Source organism: Pseudophryne corroboree, chromosome 1 (genome assembly GCF_028390025.1).
Source record: "Pseudophryne corroboree isolate aPseCor3 chromosome 1, aPseCor3.hap2, whole genome shotgun sequence".
NCBI classification, from domain to species: Eukaryota; Metazoa; Chordata; class Amphibia; order Anura; family Myobatrachidae; genus Pseudophryne; species Pseudophryne corroboree.
Window position 1 is genome coordinate 969,191,175 of NC_086444.1, and position 13,535 is coordinate 969,204,709.

A 13,535-nucleotide genomic window follows, 5' to 3' on the forward strand; every position below is an offset into this window, starting at 1 on the left:
TGAGGGGGCTACACACGGAGCGATCATGCTGATATTCTAAGCAATCTAGTCAGATTGCTTAGAATATCACTCCGTGAGTACCCCCCTTTATTCCAGTGTCATCTGCTGATGTAGCTATGTTTACTTACCCTGTACTTGTCCTATATTGTCAACTGTAAGTTGCTGTTTTCCTGCTTGATTATTTGTTTATGTACTCTGTAATTGGGCGCTGCGGAACCCTTGTGGCGCCATATAAATAAAGGATAATAATAAATAATAATAATAAACTACTGGGTGCTACTAGTAAAATGTGCGAAAAGCCGGACAGGACGGGGAGAGCAGAAATCACAGGAGTCCGCGGGAAATATTGAACACACAATAGTGTAATTTAATTAGAATTTTAAATCTTTCCAAAAACACTGATTATTGTGTAAACTTTCTCCTGCGATGTCACCGTGACAGTAATCATTACATGAACTTGGCTGATAATCCAGCAAATATAGCTGCAATTGATAAAGAATATGTACTGTATAAATGCAGTATGTTACTTACACGTACGAGCACGTGTCACTGTCTGTGGAGGCTGAATGTGACGCATTTGAACTCAGTCCAGGGCCTTTTCCAGAATGATAACTGCAGCTAACAGCACCCTGATGTAAATTGTCATTACAATGTCCCCAACTATTCATGTTAACTATGCAACACAGCTATTTCCAACAGTTTGATGCATTGCTGACATCAGCGGATACAAGGTATTTATTTCCAGATAATTTGGCAGGAAAATGAGAATGAAACACTATTTAAAACAATAGTACTATTATGACACTTGTAGCATTGCATGCAGCAATCCGCCTGTCTGGCACAGCATCCATTGTCACTGTAGTGTTATGAGGCTAAACACTATGATGAGGTTCTGCAGTGGAAAAACATACAGTATATGATAAGACGATGACCTGCTGTGCTACAGCCATGGCAGAACCGTGATAATAGTATTAATTATAATGACCCAGCATGCACAGTATGTAGGATTGCAGGGGAGAACAAGCAGGATGCCTTTAAATGATATCACATCCACCCACATATATTATTATGTATTCTATAATGCACTGATTCTTTATCAGCTCTGCAGAAATCACTGGCATTACACAGGCACATGAAACATCACAGAAACACAACAGGGCTACAGCTATACATAATTGACACCATGAAATGTGCTACCATGATTCATATAACATATATACAGACTGTAGACTGCCATCTTGTCTTAATAAAATGTTACACTACACTAATTAAAGCACTTACCATTGTGTCAGTGTTCTCCCCCTGTGCACTTTCCAAAACAGAAAATGTTATATAGAGTTGCCCAGTGACAGTCTCTGCAGCAGCAGCAGCACTATGTATGTAATGATGAGAGGATCAGCAAGGCAGCAGCAGCAACAGAGGAGACTCGGGCATAGGGCTCCGCCTCTGGCTGACAGACAGCTGCCAGCAGCCAATGGGCGCTTATATAGTGATGGGGTCTTCGCAATAAGCAGACGATGCAGCAGCCTCGACAAGCTGATCTGTGCAGGCAGGCAGGGGGAAGCAGCAGCAGCCGTCATCCTCCCTGTGCTGCTCTTGTTGCTGCAGCAACCACGCAGTGTGGAGCAAGGGCCGCTAAATAAATGCCTGTACTTCTGGGCAAGGGAGGGTTTAATGCCAATCATCTATATTTGAATGTAATTAAATGCAAAGCATGTGGAGAAGTAACAGTATACATGCTGAGACCTAATACCAACAAGTGACGGCATTATATATGTCTATTATATAGATTACAGTATATATTGATATAGATATAGGATATAGATAATCCGGCACTCCAATAGATACCTGTGTGCCCTTGCTAAATTCCACAGTCACAATCTAGTTGGTAGCAACCATTTAAAAAAAATCCTGGAGTGCTGTGCCTGTGCTTTGTTATGGACTACCGTTCTTAACTAGATTGTGACTTTATATAGATATACATAGGGGGTCATTCCGAATGATCGCTAGTGAAAAATGTTTGCAGCGCAGCGATTAAGTGAAAATGCGGCACTTCTGCACATGCGTATGCGGCGCAGTGCGCATGCGTGACGTACTTTCACAACGGCCAATGTATTTTTACACAAGATCTAGCGACGCTTTTCAGTCGCAATGCCAGCCGCAGAGTGATTGACAGGAAAGGGGAGTTTCTGGGTGTCAACTGACCGTTTTCAGGGAGTGTTTGGAAAAACGCAGGCGTGGTTGGCCGAACGCAGGGCGTGTTTGTGACGTCAAATCCGTAACTGAACACTCTGATCGCAAGCTAGGAGTAGGTCTGGAGCTACTCTGAAACTGCACTTTTTTTTTTTTGTAGCCGCTCTGCGATCCTTTTGTTCGCACTTCTGCTAAGATAAAATACACTCCCAGAGGGCGGCGGCTTAGCGTTTGCACGGCTGCTAAAAACTGCTAGCGAGCGATCAACTCGGAATGACCCCCATAATTCGGCCAAAACTGGATCCAAATTTAATGGGATTATTATTACTAGTTATTTATATAGCGCACACATATTTCCGCAGCGCTTTACAGAGAATTGGCCATTCACATCAGTCCCTGCCCCAGTGGAGCTTACAATCTATATTCCCTATCACATGTACACGCACACACATTCACCCTAGGGTTAATTTTGTTGGGAGCCAATTAACCTGCCAGTATATTTTTGGATTGTGGGAGGAAACTGGAGTACCCGGAGGAAACCCACGCAAGTACGGGGAGAATATACAAACTCCACACAGTTAGGGCCATGGTGGGAATTGAACCCATGACCTCAGTGCTGTGAGGCAGTAATGCTAACCATTACACCATCCGTACTGCCTGTAGTTATGTGACTGGCGGTCAGGAGACCTCCCCCTATATCCCGCCGCCTTAGAATCCCGATATTCGGCATGCCGACTAGCAGGGACTATTCCCACTCGTGGGTCTCCCATAGAGTGGGAATAGAACCTGTGGCAAGCGCAGGTCGCCACCGAGCCCGCAGTGTGGTGAGTGCAGCGAGCCGCCCATCTCAATGCCGGATCCCAGCACCGGTATGGTGACCGGCGGTCTCCTTACAGCCAGTCACGCATACCAAACCCATTTTAATATATGCCAATTATTATTTAATACTTGACTGATCTTCTTTTCATAGTTATTATACTGGGTAATATATGGTCAGGATATTTTATCATAGGTCTTGTATCGATGAGAACACTTAGGACAGGATGTACTGTGCATCGCATTTTGGATGAGCTACATCACAGCACTTTATGGCTCGGGAGTCCTACTCATGCACCTAATGGGGACACTGGGAGGGATCCGATTGGATCCCTGTCAGGTAAGTCTGCGAAAGGAAGCCCATAGGCTTCCATTAGGCAACGCCATCTATACTTTGTGTTGCCTAATGGTCCAAAGTTCCAGAGAGTATTCCATTCCAGAACTTGGTATATATGGGAAATTCAGCCAAAACTCAGAAATCAGCATTTCTCTTACGTCCTTGGGGATACTGGGAATCGATTTAGTACCATGGGGTATAGACAGGTCCACTAGGAGCCTTGGGCACTTTAAGAATTTGATAGTGTGCGCTGGCTCCTCCCTCTATGCCGAACCTGCGACCCTCTAGAAGGTGAGCCACCATAAGAGAGATACCCTGGCCCTGGGGGACAGGCTGATCTTCTGATGAATATGTAGATGGGATCCGGACCATTTGTCCAGAAGGTCCCACTGAAAAGTCCTCGCATGGAACCTGCCGAAGGGAATGGCCTCGTAAGACGCCACTATTTTTCCCAGAACTTGAGTGCATTGATGGACCAACACCCTTTTCGGCTTCAACAGGTCCCTGACCAAGATCTGGAGTTCCTGGGCTTTTTCCCTCGGAAGAAAAATCCTTTTTTGTTCCGTGTCCAGAATCATGCCTAAGAAAGGCAATCGGGTCGTTGGAACCAACTGTGACTTTGGCAGATTGAGAATCCAGCCGTGCTGCTGCAACACCCTCAGGGAGAGTACTACGCTTTTCAGTAACTGTTCTCTCGATCTCGCCTTTATCAGGAGATCGTCCAAGTACGGGATAATTGTGACTCCCTGCTTGCGCAGGAGCACCATCATTTCCACCATTACCTTGGTGAAAATCCTCGGGGCCGTGGAAAGCCCAAACGGCAACGTCTGAAATTGGTAATGACAATCCTGTACAGCAAACCTCAGGAACGCCTGATGAGGATATATGGGGACATGCAGGTATGTCCAGAGACACCATAAAATGCCCCCCCCCCCCCCCTCCAGGCTGGCGATGACCGCTCTGAGCGATTCCATCTTGAATTTGAACCTTTTCAAGTATAGGTTTAGGGATTTTAAATTCAGAATGGGTCTGACCGAACCGTCCGGTTTTGGGACCACAAACAGGGTTGAGTAGAACCCCGTCCCCTGTTGAAGCAGGGGAACTTTGACCCCCATTTGTTGTTGACACAGTTTTTGAATTGAATCTAAAACTACTTCCCTCTCTGGGCAAGAAGCTGGTAGGGCCGATTTGAAAAACCGTCGAGGAGGCACATCTTCGAATTCCAGCTTGTAACCCTGGGATACAATTTCTATTGCCCAGGGATCCACCTGCGATTGAACCCAGACGTGGCTGAAAAGTCGAAGACGTGCCCCCACTGGGGCGGACTCCCTCACCGGAGCCCCAGCGTCATGCGGTGGATTTAGTAGAAGCCGGGGAGGACTTCTGTTCCTGGGAACTAGCTGTAGCTTGCAGCTTTGTCCCTCTGCCCTTACCTCTGGCAAGAAAGGAAGATCCCCGACCTCTTTTGGACTTATGCGACCGAAAGGACTGCATCTGATAATGTGGCGTTTTCTTTGGCTGTGAGGCAACATAAGGTAAAAAAGTAGATTTACCTGCAGTAGCTGTGGAAACCAGATCCGTGAGACCTTCCCCAAATAAGTCCTCACCCTTGTAAGGCAAAACCTGCATATGCCTCTTCGAGTCGGCATCACCCGTCCATTGGCGGGTCCACAGGGCTCGCCTAGCGGAAATCGCCATGGCGTTGGCTCTTGAACCCAGTAGGCCAACGTCTCTCTGAGCATCTTTCATATATAGTACCGCATCTTTAATGTGACCCAAGGTCAATAAAATGGTATCCTTATCCAAGGTATCTGTCCAAGCTGCTACAGTGCTACAAACCCAAGCCGACGCTATCGCCGGTCTGAGCAAGGTACCAGTATGTGTATAAATCGACTTCAAGGTAGTCTCCTGTCTGCGATCAGCAGGATCCTTGAGGGCTGCGGTATCTTGAGACGGCAGCGCCACCTTTTTGGATAAGTGCGTTAACGCCTTGTCCACCCTGGGGGAGGATTCCCACCATATCCTGTCCTTAGTCGGGAAAGGATATGCCATAAGAATCCTCTTGGGAATCTGCAATTTCTTGTCTGGAGTTTCCCAAGCCCTTTCAAACATCTCATTTAGCTCATGAGAAGGGGGGAAAGTAACCTCAGGTTTCTTTTCTTTAAACATATGGACCCTCGTGTCAGGGACAGAGGGGTCATCAGTGATATGCAACACATCTTTTATTGCAATAATCATATAATGAATACTGTTTGCCAACTTTGGCTGCAATCTCGCATCATCGTAGTCGACACTGGAGTCAGAATCCGTGTCGGTATCAGTGTCTGCTACTTGGGATAGTGGGTGCTTCTGAGACCCAGAAGGGCCCTGTGATATAGTGAAAGGCAAGGATTGACTCCCTGCATTTTCCCTGGACTCCGCTTTGTCCAATCTCTTATGTAATAAATTTACATTTGCATTTAAAACATTCCACCTATCCAACCAATCAGGTGTCGGCGTTGCCGACGGAAACACCACACTAATTTGCTCCACCTCCTCCCTAGAAGAGCCTTCCGCTTTAGACATGCCGACACACACGTACCGACACCCCCACACACTCAGGAAAATATCTAATCTGGAGACAGTCCCCCAATAAGGCCCTTTGGAGAGACAGAGAGAGAGTATGCCAGCACACACCCAGCGCCAATGACCCTGGAAAACAATTTCCCAGACCCACAGCGCTTTAATATTATTCAATATACACTCACTGCCAAATTAAGTGCCCCCCCCTCTTTTTAAGCCCTCTGTCACCGTGTTCAGCAGGGGAGAGTCCGGGGAGCCAGCTTCTCTGCAGTGTGCTGTGGAGAAAATGGCGCTGGTCAGTGCTGTGGAATCAAGCTCCGCCCCCTCAGCGGCGGGCTTCGGTCCCGCTCAAATATACAATACTGGCGGGGGATTTGTATATATATTGCCTCCGCAGCCCATATATACTAAAATGCCAGCCTAAAGGTTTTATATTGCTGCCCAGGGCGCCCCCCCTGCGCCCGTGCCTTAGTGTGTGTTTGTGTGTGGGAGCAATGGCGCGCAGCGTTACCGCTGCACATTACCTCAGTAAAGATCTGAAGTCTTCTGCCGCCTGTGATGTCTTCTGTCTTCTAATACTCACCCGGCTTCTATCTTCCGGCTCTGCAAGGAGGACAGCGGCGCGGCTCTGGGACGAACGGCTAGGGTGAGACCTGCGTTCCGATCCCTCTGGAGCTAATGGTGTCCAGTAGCCTAAGAAGCAGAGCCTATCACTTAAGTAGGTCTGCTTCTCTCTCCTCAGTCCCACGGCACAGGGAGCCTGTTGCCAGCAGGGCTCCCTGAAAACAAAAAACCTAACAAAATTCTATTAATCAGAGAAACTCAGGAGAGTTCCCCTGTAATGCACCCAATCTCCTCTGGGCACAGGATCTAACTGAGGTCTGGAGGAGGGGCATAGAAGGAGGAGCCAGTGCACACCCATTCTAAAGTTCTTTATAGTGCCCATGTCTCCTGCGGAGCCCGTCTATACCCCATAGTCCTTACGGACTCCCCAGCATCCTGTTGGACGTAAGAGAAAATGGAAAAAATCTACCAATTGTGGATGCATCAGTACCTAGGCTGTCACGAAAAGACTCCCTAAAAGACACGGCTGATCGTAAAATTGAGAATACACTCAAATCTTTTATACAGCTACTGGGGTGGCCCAGAGACTCACTATAGCATGTGGGTAGATTACTAAGGCCATCGCCAAACGGTCGGGTAACCTAATTGAGGGGCTAGGTACCTTGCCTCAGGGGGAGATTATTTTACTCCTGCAACATACAGTATACAGGACTCTGCGAATTTTATGGTGGAAGCCATAAAAGAAATAGGTTTGCTTAATGCACTCAACACTGCTGTGGCAGCGTCAGCACGCAGAGGCTTATGGCTATGCCAGTGGACTGCTGAGCGGACTCCAGGTAAGGCGTGGAAGGCCTACCCTTCACATGAGAGGCCTTATTTGCAGATGAAGTAGACAAATGGATCTCCAAAGCTACTGCGGGTAAGTCCACGTATCTTCCTTCTGCAGCTCCCCCAGCCAGGAAGACCTACTCAGGACCTAATCTACAGTCCTTTCGGACTGCCAAGTTTAAGGGCAAAACCAGAGGTTCTTCTACAGCCACCAGAGGCGCTAGAGGTAACCCACGCAAACCAGCAACTGCCGGTTCGCAAGAACAGAGCTCAAGCTCTGCTTCCTCAAAGCCTTCAGTATGACGGTGGACCACGATGCCTGGAAGACTGGCAGGTGGGAGCCCAACTAAAATTTTTCAGTCACATCTGGACAGGGTCGTGCCAGGATCCCTGGGTCATAGATCTTATTTCCCAGGGCTACAGACTGGAGGTTCAGGAGCACCCACCTCACAGATTCTTCAAATCAGGCTTATCAGTTTCACAAGAAGCAAGTATAACCTTACAGGATGCCATTCAAAAACTGGTACAGACGTAGGTCATTGTTCCAGTTCTACCTCATCTGCAAAACAAGGGATATTATTCCAACTTGTTTGTAGTACTGAAACTGGACTGTTCGGTAAAACCGATTTTGAACCTCAAGTTGTTGAACCTGTACTTACGAGTGTTCAAATTCAAGATGGAGTCTCTGAGAGCGGTGATCTCAGGTCTGGAGGAGGGGAATTCCTAGTGTCTCCGGATATCAAGGATGCGTACCTTCACATTCACATTGTGCGCTCCTGACATTTAAAAAAAAAGGGAGATCCTGCCTATTTTCATATATAGAAATACATTGGGGATAAACCCCTGGTGTCCCCCAGCACACCGAGCTGTACCTGTACCAAGACATGAAAGACTATATATATATATATATATATATATATATATATATATATATACACATACACATAATAGAAAACAGAAATCCAGAGGTCTTAGTTACATACAGTTTGCAAACGTATGATAAGCCACCAGGCTCCGACAAGGCTCCTCTGATGCTGGTGGTCCCTAACTCTAGGTTGGGCCTGAGGTGTAGAACCCCACAAACCAGCAAAGGCCAGCTAACCCCAGGGCAGCACAACGCGAGAAGGTAAAGTGTTAGTATGTGTTAATAAAGGAAAGCAAAATCTATATACAAAAATTAATATACTAATGAAAGTGTAATTAAAAGACCAGAAGGATTAATAAATGTGTTAGGGGGGTGCTAAATAAGATTTTGCAGTGTGCTACCCCAATGCAGCCCAGCCCCACCAATCCAGGGGGAACCGCGCCCCAGACCCACCCCAGGTACTAATAATAATAATAATAATAACAACAACCCTTCCGGGTAATATAACCTAATGCCACATGATAATGGCATCTGAGCAAAAGTATCCGAAATGAGAGTTAGCTCACCTGAAGATCCCCCTGGGATCTCCAAATGGCACTACAGAGACCAGCATACCCTCCAAACACTGGTCCCATCCATGCCCCTCATACTAACAGAACAAAATGTAAGTTGCTCAAATCAATTAGGAAATACAGTTCAGGTGCATGAAAGGGAAGGGGGTAGTCTGAGCTAGAAATACATTGGGGATAAACCCGAGCTGTACCTGTACTAAGACATGAAAGACTATATATATATATATATATATATATACTGCTCAAAAAAATAAAGGGAACACTAAAATAACACATCCTAGATCTGAATGAATGAAATATTCTTATTAAATACTTTGTTTCTCTTACGTCCTAGAGGATGCTGGGGACTCCGTAAGGACCATGGGGATAGACGGGCTCCGCAGGAGACATGGGCACTTTAAGAAAGACTTTAGATCTGGTGTGCACTGGCTCCTCCCTCTATGCCCCTCCTCCAGACCTCAGTTTGATACTGTGCCCAGTGGAGACTGGGTGCTTTTCAGAGAGCTCTCCTGAGCTTTCTGACAGAAAGTATTTTTGTTAGGTTTTTTATTTTCAGGGAGCCTGCTGGCAACAGACTCCCTGCATCGAGGGACTGAGGGGAGAGAAGCAGTCCTACTTCTGTGAGTTTCAAGGCTCTGCTTCTTAGGCTACTGGACACCATTAGCTCCAGAGGGCATCAGAACACAGGTCTCACCCTGGAGTTCGTCCCGGAGCCGCGCCGCCGTCCCCCCCCAGAGCCGGAAGATAGAAGCCGGGTGAGTATGAGAAGAAAACCTTGTGGGGGAACTGTCTTCAGATAAAAGGCTCTTCTAAGGAGGAGATGGAGCAAATGTGTGTGTGTGGTGTCTCCGTCGACAACGCCGACACCTGACTGGATATGTGGAATTAAGTGCTGAGGTAAATTTATTGCACAAAAGATTAGAGAACAGACAGGGAATCTACCCATGTCTGTCCCTATGTCGCAGGGACCTTCAGAGTCTCAAAACGCCCACTATCCAAAATAATAGACACTGATACCGACACGGAGTCTGACTCCAGTGTCGACTACGATGATGCAAAGTTACAGCCATAACTGGCAGAAAAGTATTCAATATATGATTATTGTAATAAAAGATGTTTTGCATATCACTGATGACCCATCTGTCCCTGACACGAGGGTACATATGTTTAAGGGGAAGAAAGCTGAGATAACATTTCCCCCCTCTCATGAACCAAATGAATTGTGTGAAAAAGAGCGGGAATCTCCAGACTAGAAACTGCAGTTTCCCAAAAGAATTTTCATGGCGTATCCTTTCCCAGCTAGGGCCAGGATACGATGGGAATCCTCCGCTAGGGTGGACAAGGAGTTGACACGTTTACCCAAAAGGTAGCGCTGACATACCAAGATGCAGCTACCCTCAGGGATCCTGCAGATAGCATGCAGAAAAGTACTTTGAAGTCCATTTACACACATTCTGGTACACTATTCAGACCGGCGATTGTGTCGGCATGGGTTTATAGCGCTGTAGCAGCCTGGACAGATACCTTATCAGCGGAGATTGAAACCCTAGATAAGGATACCATGTTATTGACCCTAGGATATATAAAAGATGCTGTCTTATATATAAAACATGCTCAAAGAAACATTGGTCTACTGGGTTCTAGAGTCAACGCTATGTCGATTTCTGCTAGACGTGTCCTGTGGAACATGCAATGGACAGGTGATGCCGACTAAAAGAGGCATATGGAGAGTTTACCTTACAAGGCTGAGGAATTGTGTGGAGAAGGGCTCTCGGACCTGGTCTCCACAGCTATTGCTGGTAAATCTGATCTTTTGCCTTATATTCCCTCACAGCCTAAGAAAGCATGACATTATCAAATGCAGTCCTTTCGGTCGCAGGAAATCAACAAAGTACGAAGAGCATCCTTTCTTACCAGAGGTAAGGGCGCAGGGCACAGCTAGTTCCCAGGAACAGAAGTCCTCCCCGGCCTCTACTAAATCCACCGCATGACGCGGGGGCTCCGCTAAGGGAGTCCGCCCCAGTGGGAGCACGTCTTCGACCCTTCAGCCACATCTGAGTTCACTCACAGGTGGATCCCTGGCCAATAGGAATTGTTTCTCAGGGTTACAAGCTGGAATTCGAAGAGGTGCCTCCTCGCCGGTTTTCCTTATCGGCCCTACCGGCTTCTCCCCCAGAAAGGGAGATAATATTAAATACAATTCACACATTGTATCTCCAACAGGTGGTGCTCAAGGTTCCCCTCCTTCAACAAGGAAGGGGATATTACTCAACCTTGGCTGTAGTCCCGAAACCGGACGGTTCGGTCAGACCTATTTTAAAATTAAAATCTCTGAACCTATACTTAAAAAGGTTCAAAGTCAAGGTGGAATCACTCAGAGCGATCATCGCCAGCCTGGAAGGGGGGTATTTTTATGGTGTATCTAGACATAAAGGCTGCATACCTTCATGTTCCCATTTATCCACCCCATCAGGCGTACCTGAGAATTACGGTACAGTATTGTCATTACCAATTTCAGGGTAATTGGCGGAAATTATGGTGCTCCTACGCAAGCAAGGAGTCACAATTATCCCATACTTGGACGATCTCCTAATAAGGGCGAGATCAAAAGAGCAGTTGTTGAACAGCATGTCACTTTCGCTGAAGGTGTCACAGCAACTCAGCTGGATTCTCAATATCCCGAAGTCACAGTTGGTTCCTATGACTCGTCTGCCCTTCTTGGGTATGATTCTGAATACGGACCAGAAATGGGTTTATCTTCAGATAGAGAAGGCCCAGGAACTAATGACTCTGGTAAAAAAAACCTATTAAAGCCAAAACAGGTGTCAGTGCATCACTGCACTCGGGTCCTGGGAAAGATGGTGGCATCTTACGGGGCCATTCCCTTTGGCAGGTTCCATGCGAGGACTTTCCAATGGGATCTACGGGACAAGTGGTCCGGATCACATCTACAGATGCATCAGTTAATCACCCTGTCCCCTAGGGCCAGGGTGTCTCTCCTATGGTGGCTGCGGAGTGCTCACCTTCTGCAGGGTCGCAGGTTCGCCATCCAGGACTGGATTCTGGTAGCCACGGACACGAGCCTCCGAGGTGGGGGAGCAGTCACACAGGGAAGAAACTTCCAAGGTCTTTGGATCAAGTCAAAAAACTTGTATTTAAATCAGCATCCTGGAGCTGAGGGCCATATACAACGCCCTTCGGCAAGCGGAAACATTGCTTCGCGACCTACCGGTTCTGATCCAGTCAGACAACATCACCGCAGTGGCTCATGTAAACTGCCAAGGCGGCACATACAGCAGAGTGGAAATGGCAGAAGCCACCAGGATTCTCCGCTGGGCAGAAAATTATGTAAGCGCATTTTCAGCAGTTCATTCTGGGAGTGGACAACTGAGAAGCAGACTTCCTCAGCAAACACGACCTGCATCAAAGAGAGGACTTCTTTACGAAGCCTTCGCACAGATTGCAAGTCAGTGGGAACTGCCACAGATAGACATGATGGCGTCCCGCCTCAACAAGAAGCTACAGAGGTATTGCACCAGGTCAAGAGACCCTCAGGCAGTAGCTGTAGATGCCCTAGTGACACCGTGGGTATTCCAGTCGGTCTATGTATTTCCCCCTCTTCCTCTCATACCCAAGGTGTTGAGAATGGTAGGAGGGAGAGGAGTGAGAACAATCCTCATTGTTCCAGATTGGCCACGAAGGACCTGGTATCCGGATCTGCAGGAAATGCTCACAGAAGATCCGTGGCCTCTTCCTCTAAGACAGGACCTGTTGCAACAGGGGCCATGTCTATTCCAAGACTTACGGCGGCTGCATTGGACGGCATAGCGGTTGAACGCCGGATCCTAGCGGATAAGGGTATTCCGGATGAGGTCATTCCTACGCTAATAAAGGCTAGGAAGGACATGACATCTAAACATTATCACCGTATATGGCGAAAATATGTTTCTTGGTGTGAGGCCAGGAATGCTCCTATGGAAGAATTCCATCTGGGCCGTTTCCTTCACTTCCTGCAAACTGGAGTGAATTTCGGCCTAAAATTAGGATCTATTAAGGTTCAGATTTCGGCCTTATCCATTTTCTTTCAAAAGGAATTGGCCTCTCTCCCTGAAGTACAAACTTTTGTGAAGGGAGTACTGCATATTCAGCCGCCTTTTGTACCTCCAGTGACGCCTTGGGACCTTAACGTGGTGTTAAGTTTCATTAAGTCACACTGGTTTGAACCATTTAAAACGGTGGAGTTGAAAAATCTCACTTGGAAGGTGGTCATGTTATTAGCCTTGGCTTCGGCTAGGCGAGTGTCGGAATTAGCGGCTTTATCACATAAAAGCCCCTATCTGGTTTTCCATATGGATAGAGCGGAATTGCGGACCCGTCCTCAATTCCTGCCAAAAGTGGTTTCATCCTTTCATATGAACTATTGTGGTGCCTGTGGCTACGCGTGACTTGGAGGATCCCGAGTCCCTTGATGTGGTCAGGGCTTTGAAAATTTACGTGGCCAGATCGGCTACAGTCAGAAAAACAGAAGCACTGTTTGTCATGTATGCAACCAACAAGATTGGTGCCCCTGCTTCAAAGTAGACTATTGCTCGCTGGATCTGTAACACGATTCAGCAGGCGCATTCTACAGCGGGATTGCCGTTACCTAAATCGGTCAAGGCCCATTCTACTAGGAAGGTGGGCTCTTCTTGGGCAGCTGCCAGAGGGGTCTCGGCGCTACAGCTGTGCCGAGCTACTACTTGGTCGGGTTCAAACTCCTTTGCAAAGTTCTATAAGTTTGATACCCTGGCTGAGGAGG

General features: G+C 47.2%; 1 protein-coding gene across 1 annotated transcript in view; it reads right to left on the reverse strand.

The window, feature by feature from the left end:
• The window catches only part of GUCY1B1 (guanylate cyclase 1 soluble subunit beta 1), a 148,968-nt gene extending 147,445 nt beyond the window's left edge, over window positions 1–1,523 (reverse strand). Inside the window, exon 1 of the mRNA XM_063920493.1 lies at window positions 1,282–1,523. Coding sequence (XP_063776563.1) covers window positions 1,282–1,284 — 3 coding nt within the window. The 5' untranslated portion in view covers window positions 1,285–1,523. The remainder of the gene's footprint in view (window positions 1–1,281) is intronic.
• Window positions 1,524–13,535: the final 12,012 nt, after the last annotated feature.